This window comes from Oncorhynchus tshawytscha, linkage group LG03 (assembly GCF_018296145.1).
Source record: "Oncorhynchus tshawytscha isolate Ot180627B linkage group LG03, Otsh_v2.0, whole genome shotgun sequence".
NCBI lineage: Eukaryota > Metazoa > Chordata > Actinopteri > Salmoniformes > Salmonidae > Oncorhynchus > Oncorhynchus tshawytscha.
The window spans coordinates 50,424,798-50,433,665 of NC_056431.1; the positions used below are offsets into that span (position 1 = coordinate 50,424,798).

General features: G+C 42.6%; 1 protein-coding gene across 3 annotated transcripts in view; it reads left to right on the plus strand.

Moving 5' to 3' along the window:
* The first annotated feature begins 298 nt into the window (after window positions 1–298).
* LOC112238289 (serine/threonine-protein phosphatase 6 regulatory ankyrin repeat subunit B-like) overlaps window positions 299–8,868 on the plus strand; it is a 32,275-nt gene continuing 23,705 nt past the window's right edge. For 2 of the 3 annotated variants that reach the window (XM_042319176.1, XM_042319172.1), the window contains exon 1: window positions 300–785. In XM_042319176.1, the coding sequence (XP_042175110.1) occupies window positions 759–785 (27 nt within the window). In that variant the 5' untranslated portion in view covers window positions 300–758. Of the gene's footprint in view, window positions 786–8,868 lie in introns of all 3 variants that reach the window. The other variant, XM_042319163.1, reaches the window with a different exon arrangement.

Below are 8,868 nucleotides of genomic sequence, written 5' to 3' on the forward strand. Positions count from 1 at the left end.
TCGGTCGTGGGCTGAATCACAACCGGCCGTGATCGGGAGGTGCACAACTGGCACAGCGTTGTCCGGGTTTGGCCGGGGTAGGTTGTCATTGTAAAATAAGAATTTGTTCTTAACTGACTTGCCTAGTGAAATAAAGGTTCAATATAAAAAAATTATGAAAAAAAAACAATCTCTGCCATAACTCACAATCGTTGTTTTTCCTATTCTAGCCACTGGAGGGGAGCAGAGGGAGAGATCTACCGAGCGTTGCTGCTGACAATCCGCGATGACTCTCCTCAAATTCTGCATCTGAGTGGAGGAGAGAGCGAGAGGCTGGAACTTCCTGTGTGCAATCTCTGTTCACCCGTTTTACATACAGTACATAGGAATATTTCCGGAGCTGCAAAGTGAGAGAGAGGGAGTGTATGGCGATTTAGAGAGAAAGTCCCCAGTGCAGAAGCAGTAAATGCAGATTGTTTACATTAGTCGGATAAGCTTTTCCTTCTTCTGCTCACTGTGGCGCGGTTGCCTCGACTCACCTTCGCCGCAGATAGCGCCAGTGGAGCTGGCCATGGGGCCGTGATACAGCCCGGGCCCTGACCGAGGATCTGCGTTGCATGAGAAAACTAACATTATTTACTTCCCTGACTGCTGCATCAAACAAGAGCGATAAAGGAAAAAACGTTTTTTCCCGAACTGAAATATTGTTCCAAGACAATTGCATGATCTGATGTTTGAGGGAGTGTGTTGATGTGCGGACCAAGCTGACCGAGATTATTATGGCTGTTCTTAAACTCGTCGAGCAGGTAGCTATGCCAATTCGACTAATAATATATATTTCGTATTTCATAATGTTCTATAAGCATTACCATTGTGGTTACTCTCTAAATAAATGCCTAAGTAAGTCCTGGACAAGCAGAATGTTTTTGGGAACGTATTTGAGAAATTATTCTTAATGCATCGCATGCAAGCGAGAGGAAATGGATTTTCTGGTGCCTATAAGGAACAGATGTGGTCCGCTACGCGAGCGAGCGGTGTGTTATAGCATTTTATAGATGCATTTGTAGTATTTCTTTAGTTCTTTGTTCCGCTCACCTTTTTAAAATTAGGACAACGGATTCGGGGTGACTTCCTGCTTGCTCTTCTGCTTAAGAATATGTACCCTGGTTGTATCACCGCCATCGGAATTCAGCTGTGAATTCCTTAATCGTCTCTAATGACAATGTTGCTGTCTGCCCCTGTTTATGATATTTAAAGTTATCTCAAGTTGACTCTCTTTATGGGTACTTTTAACTCTCCATTCTTTTTCAAAAGACAGTATTCTGCATTTTGGGCTTGCCTAATCAAGTTCCCCATTTCTTTCTTCCTCCTAAATTATATTCAGCAAGAAGATTAGGATGTTGAGAAAAATTGCCTACTTCTGTCACTTCAAACTTCACCATGGGAGCATATACAATATTTTTTACAGCCATTGGCCACAATGCAATGTTTCTGGCACCACTGGCATATTTGATTGGTTGTTCACCATGTAAGGGTCTGTTTTGGTTCTAGAGGTGCTGAGTGACGGGGTCAAAGGGATAATAATGACAACATTTACAGAGGTCAAACAAAAAACACTGATTTCAAAGTTTAAAGGTCTAATGCAACTCTTTTTTAAATATTTAAAAAAAATCTAAAATCAAATAATTTTGGGGTAACAATGAAGTACCTTACTGTGATTGTTTTAAATTAAAATGGTTTAAAAAAAAAGCTTCTTAGCAAAGGGTAATTTCTCAAACAAGAATTTAGAATGTGGTCTGAGTGGGGAGGTTTGGAATCCTCTTTCTTATTGGTATTTTAACTAATTTACTGCATGGTGATGTCACCATGGAAGGCCATAACTCCATCCCACCAAAACTTTTCAACCAGCTCTTACACTAAAAGGGTGTTATAATAATTTTCACAGTATTATTCTAACCTCAGTGTGTATATACAGTGGGGCAAAAAAGTATTTAGTCAGCCACCAATTGTGCAAGATCTCCCACTTAAAAATATGAGAGAGGCCTGTAATTTTCATCATAGGTACACTTCAACTATGACAGACAAAATGAAATACTTATTTTCCACCATAATTTGCAAATAAATTAATTAAAAATCCTACAATGTGATTTTCTGGATTTTTTTCTTCTAATTTTGTATGTCATAGTTGAAGTGTACCTATGATGTAAATTACAGGCCTCACTCATCTTTTTAAGTGGGAGAACTTGGCTGACTAAATACTTTTTTGCCCCACTGTATACAACACAGGAAATCATGTGTTTGGCTGTACTGGGCCTTTAACAAACCATACAACTCTATGCTCAATGACCACTTTGAACAATTTACACAGTAAAACATGTTTTACTTAAACTGTGCAGATGCAAAGTTTGGTAACAGAATTACAGTAAAGGCTCCCTCAGTTGTAATCAAATCAAATCAAATTTATTTATATAGCCCTTCGTACATCAGCTGATATCTCAAAGTGCTGTACAGAAACCCAACCTAAAACCCCAAACAGCAAGCAATGCAGGTGTAGAAGCACGGTGGCTAGGAAAAACTCCCTAGAAAGGCCAAAACCTAGGAAGAAACCTAGAGAGGAACCAGGCTATGTGGGGTGGCCAGTCCTCTTCTGGCTGTGCCGGGTGGAGATTATAACAGAACATGGCCAAGATGTTCAAATGTTCATAAATGACCAGCATGGTCGAATAATAATAAGGCAGAACAGTTGAAACTGGAGCAGCAGCACGGCCAGGTGGACTGGGGACAGCAAGGAGTCATCATGTCAGGTAGTCCTGGGGCTCAGGTCCTCCAAGATAGAGAGAGAGAGAAAGAGAGAATTAGAGAACGCACACTTAGATTCACAGGACACCGAATAGGACAGGAGAGGTACTCCAGATATAACAAACTGACCCTAGCCCCCCGACACATTAACTACTGCAGCATAAATACTGGAGGCTGAGACAGGAGGGGTCAGGAGACACTGTGGCCCCATTCTGTTACCGAACTTTGTATCTGCGTAGTTCTTCCTATGAATGTGTTTGTGTAAAATTTTTGAAATTGTTAAAAGTAGTAATTTTGCATAGAGTTCTATGGTTTGTGAAACTTTGAAATCAATGGTTTTTGTTTGGTATACATTCTAAAGTGATAATGTGGACTCTCAGTGTAGTTCTGTTAACATGGAATTGCCCGTATGCATAATGAGTCAACTTTGAGCACTTCTATCTCCTGATTGTTCTAGTATTCAGGTCCAAAATATCACTTTCTGACCACTTCTATGATGGACAAACATGATGTAAGGTTTTGTTCAAAACAAAAGGGGGTGCAGTCCAAAAGTGGTTGAAATCATATGGAACCACCCAACGGATGTGTATGTTTGCAGAGAGACTATACAAGCATATGGCTCTGTCGGCTGTGTGTGTGTACTGTCCAGTGAGTGTTGTGTCCAGTGTAATCCCTCTTCTGTGTTAAAGGAAAGGGACAGGACGTTATTGGGTCTTATCATCCCCCTCCCCTTTTAATTTTTTTCTTCCTTGATCCCATGGGTTGTTCATCTGGGTATGTATGTACAGTGCCTTGCGAAAGTATTCGGCCCCCTTGAACTTTGCGACCTTTTGCCACATTTCAGGCTTCAAACATAAAGATATAAAACTATTTTTTTGTGAAGAATCAACAACAAGTGGGACACAATCATGAAGTGGAACGACATTTATTGGATATTTCAAACTTTTTTAACAAATCAAAAACTGAAAAATTGGGCGTGCAAAATTATTCAGCCCCCTTAAGTTAATACTTTGTAGCGCCACTTTTTGCTGCGATTACAGCTGTAAGTCGCTTGGGGTATGTCTCTATCAGTTTTGCACATCGAGAGACTGAAATTTTTTCCCATTCCTCCTTGCAAAACAGCTCGAGCTCAGTGAGGTTGGATGGAGAGCATTTGTGAACAGCAGTTTTCAGTTCTTTCCACAGATTCTCGATTGGATTCAGGTCTGGACTTTGACTTGGCCATTCTAACACCTGGATATGTTTATTTTTGAACCATTCCATTGTAGATTTTGCTTTATGTTTTGGATCATTGTCTTGTTGGAAGACAAATCTCCGTCCCAGTCTCAGGTCTTTTGCAGACTCCATCAGGTTTTCTTCCAGAATGGTCCTGTATTTGGCTCCATCCATCTTCCCATCAATTTTAACCGTCTTCCCTGTCCCTGCTGAAGAAAAGCAGGCCCAAACCATGATGCTGCCACCACCATGTTTGACAGTGGGGATGGTGTGTTCAGGGTGATGAGCTGTGTTGCTTTTACGCCAAACATAAGGTTTTGCATTGTTGCCAAAAAGTTCAATTTTGGTTTCATCTGACCAGAGCACCTTCTTCCACATGTTTGGTGTGTCTCCCAGGTGGCTTGTGGCAAACTTTAAACAACACTTTTTATGGATATCTTTAAGAAATGGCTTTCTTCTTGCCACTCTTCCATAAAGGCCAGATTTGTGCAATATACGACTGATTGTTGTCCTATGGACAGAGTCTCCCACCTCAGCTGTAGATCTCTGCAGTTCATCCAGAGTGATCATGGACCTCTTGGCTGCATCTCTGATCAGTCTTCTCCTTGTATGAGCTGAAAGTTTAGAGGGACGGCCAGGTCTTGCTAGATTTGCAGTGGTCTGATACTCCTTCCATTTCAATATTATCGCTTGCATGTTTAAAGCTTGGGAAATCTTTTTGTATCCAAATCCAGCTTTAAACTTCTTCACAACAGTATCTTGGACCTGCCTGGTGTGTTCCTTGTTCTTCATGATGCTCTCTGCGCTTTTAACGGACCTCTGAGACTATCACAGTGCAGGTGCATTTATATGGAGACTTGATTACACACAGGTGGATTGTATTTATCATCATTAGTCATTTAGGTCAACATTGGATCATTCAGAGATCCTCACTGAACTTCTGGAGAGAGTTTGCTGCACTGAAAGTAAAGGGGCTGAATAATTTTGCACGCCCAATTTTTCAGTTTTTGATTTGTTAAAAAAGTTTGAAATATCCAATAAATGTCGTTCCACTTCATGATTGTGTCCCACTTGTTGTTGATTCTTCACAAAAAAATACAGTTTTATATCTTTATGTTTGAAGCCTGAAATGTGGCAAAAGGTCGCAAAGTTCAAGGGGGCCGAATACTTTCGCAAGGCACATGTATGTATGTATGTATGTATGTATGTATGTATGTATGTATGTATGTATGTATGTATGTATGTATGTATGTATGTATGTATGTATGTATGTATGTATGTATGTATGTATGAATGAATGAATGAATGAATGAATGAATGAATGAATGAATGAATGAATGAATGAATGAATGAATGAATGAATGAATGAATGAATGAATGAATGAATGAATGAATGAATGACTGTAATCTGTGTGTGGGTGCTCATGAGATATTGTCTTGTTTTTTTCCCTCTTGTTTTGAATGCTGCTGGGCTTCCCGTGTTGAGATGGAAATATCTCCTTAACAGGAGAAACGCCTACACAACCCATATCTGTGTGTTTACTGTCATAGACAGATGCACGCACACACAGACTTATCTTTCCCCTCTCTTTCTGTGACGCTGCCAACAGTGAGGGAAAGAGAGGGAAACACTGTCGTGCGCAGCATGGTTTTAATTCTGCAATTCATTTTTAGTGGGACATCATCGGCATTAGCAGCTTTTCATTTTGGAGCTGTGCTGTGGGAGTGGAGATTCAGATCTGTTCTGTACCCTTGGGCACAAATTACAATGCGGCTCTGATTATTCACCATTCTTATGTTATGGAAGAACAATCGCAGAAAAGCCCAGAAAGTGCTTTGTGTGTGTCAGTGTGGTCATGCATGGACGAACCAGATTGCATGTGTGTTGTTTGCAGATTAAAGAATGAAAACAAAGTTTTTATCAGATGCAGGAAGTTTGTGTAGGATGAGGTCAACATAGAGAGAGAGAGATGGAGAGCGATTGAAGGGGAAACATCCATTTGTTTTGCCAAATGCCGGGGACCGCTCTTGATTCCATTGGGACTCTTTGAGACAGGACTAGTTGATTTAAGAGGCTGGATCTACGGCTGTTCTAAATGTAGACAAGGAAGATGCCACTCTCCTATTGGACAAAGGGGTAGTTTTGAGAACATTCGTTGGCCCTTGGAGTCAGGAGGAGGGAGGAGGATGAGGGTAGTGTGCTGTGCCGTGGCAACAATGGGCTCAGTGTTAGAGGCTTTTGGTTTGCCTGGAGGGGTGGTAGTTTGGGGAATGTCCTCATTCAGGACGGCTGCTTGCTTTCAGCCAGGACCTCCCCTCTCCCCAACGCTTGGTAGCACTGTCCCCCAAATCCCCAGTGCAATTACAAAAAGTGACAGACACCAGCTTTGTGACCAGTAGGTGATGCCAGCTGTTTGTGTGAGTGTGTGAGTACTTGAAAGAGACAGCAAAACATAAGGCAACATGCTGCCAAGTGCTCTCTCATCTCTGTTTTAAAGGCACAGCTCTTCTTTGCCTCAACTTCTTGTGTGATTGTGAACCATATCTAGCCTAACTATTCTCTTTAAGGACTTGTGTCGCCCACATGGCCACACAGATCCTGCTATTAGTTGCATTTCCTGTCTTAGTAGAGTGAAATGAATTATGGGTGTGGGGGTGTGAGAAAAGGCAGGAAAATGTTTCAAATCAATCCATAAGGAGGAGAGGCCCATTCCAATAAAACACTCCTGGCAGAGTGGCCCCTGTGGTTGTTTAGATCACCATGGGAAAGCTGGGATGTGGGGAGGCTGTAGAGTATTATGCTGTGGCCTGCCCGCCTCTGTCTCTTTACCTGCTGTTTCATATAGGCCTACACATTTTCTGTGCAGGTCCTTGTAGATTATAGGATCAGTAGGCTAGTGTGGGTGTGTGTGGTCTAGAAGCGGAACTGAAAATGCAGAGTTAGCTAGGCTTCCTCTCTGCGTGTCGATTCTGAGAAGGTGACAGAGTTTAACAGGAAGTCAGGCGGCGAGGTGGAGGAGGGACAGCAAGTCAAGATGCAGCAACATGGTCTGGTCTGACTGTAGTACATAGGGCTCAGTCAGTCAGGGCTCCAACTCAATCCTCTTCCTGTCTCTCTTCATGAACCTTTATGTTGTATGTAACTAACAAGCTGTGGAAACAATTTCCCGCTCAGTCATCATCACATGACGAGGGCCTGCTCTGCAGCACCCAGAAACAGCATCAATAGGGAACCAGTCTGTCTCGCCCTCTGAACCATGGCTCCCCTTGTCTGTCACAAAGACTTAGAGCTAGGAAGGTCATGTTGGGATACTTTAAAAACTGGGCGCCCTCCTTTCCTCCCTTCCTTGAGGGTAATCGCATATCTGTGTGTTCTTGGATAAAAGAAAGGCAGAGTTTATATTACTTTGCTTTCACCAATCAAACATGGTCAGATCAGTGACTATTGACTTTCAAAGGGGAGGGGTAGGTAGGGGTATCTCAACATTTTGGGGCCTTCCTTGAAGGAAGGATTTGTAAGGAATGAATCTATTCAACAGCCTATAAGTATTACAACATAGTCAGTCCCCATCATGCCGTGGCCAGTCCCCATCATGTCGTGGCCACATGCCGTGACCAGTCCCCATCATGCCTTGGCCAGTCAGTTAGCCCTTTCCACTGTGTTACTCAGAAAGCTGACTGAGCATGCTGATCTAAGGCCAAGTATTGATTGACACTGATAATTTGTGTCTGCATGCCGGCGATGTCTGGGACATTAATTTAGGTTGGGGAGAGAGAGGCAGGAGGCACTGTGACCTCATTCACTAGACTAAGATAATGGCCTCTACATGCTGCTGTACTGTTCTCTTGTTGAGTTTGAGGCCTTTTATATCCCTCTTTGTAAATAACTACATACAGTTGTCTTATAAAACCCACCACAGTCTTAACTACACCACTAGGCCTATACCAAATGTAGGCCTACAGTGAGTCTCAGTCAGTCACTCAATTCTCCAGCTTTTTAAAAACAGATTGAAGCGTCACACTGCTGCTCATTTACAAGCATTTCGCTACATCCGTAGTAACATCTGCTAAATAAACTTTGAGGTGGAGGCTCCGTCATGATCTGGGGCGGTGTGTCACAGCATCATCGGACTGAGCTTGTCATTGCAGGCAATCTGAACGCTGTGCGTTACAGGGAAGACATCCTCCTCCCTCATGTGGTACCCTTCCTGCAGGCTCATCCTGACATGACCCTTCAGCATAACAATGCCACCAGCCATACTGCTCGTTTTGTGCGTGATTTCTTGCAAGACAGGAATGTCCGTGTACTGCCATGGCCAGCGAAGAGCCCGGATCTCAATCCCATTGAGCACGTCTGGGACCTGTTGGATCGGAGGGTGAGGGCTAGGGCCATTCCCCCCAGAAATGTCCGGGAACTTGCAGGTGCCTTGGTGGAAGAGTGGGGTAACGTCTCACAGCAAGAATGGGCAAATCTGGTGCAGTCCATGAGGAGGAGATGCACTGCAGTACTTAATGCAGCTGGTGGCCACATCAGATACTGGCCATTACTTTTGATTTTGACCCCCCCCTTGTTCAGGGACACATTATTCAATTTCTGTTAGTGACATGCCTGTGGAACTTGTTTAGTTTATGTCTCAGTTGTTGAATCTTGTTATATTCCTACAAATATTTACACATGTTAAGTTTGCTGAAAATAAACACAGTTGACAGAGTTTATTTTTTTGCTGAGTTTATGTGTATGTGCCAATACAATTTGATTTGAGGTTGGCAGTGCTCTAATTCCATACCATGGGAAGGACCACTCCCCCTCTTCCCTTGTTTACACTCACAGCTGATAAATCTGATATCTTGAGATTTATTGTAGGGTCACTGTTT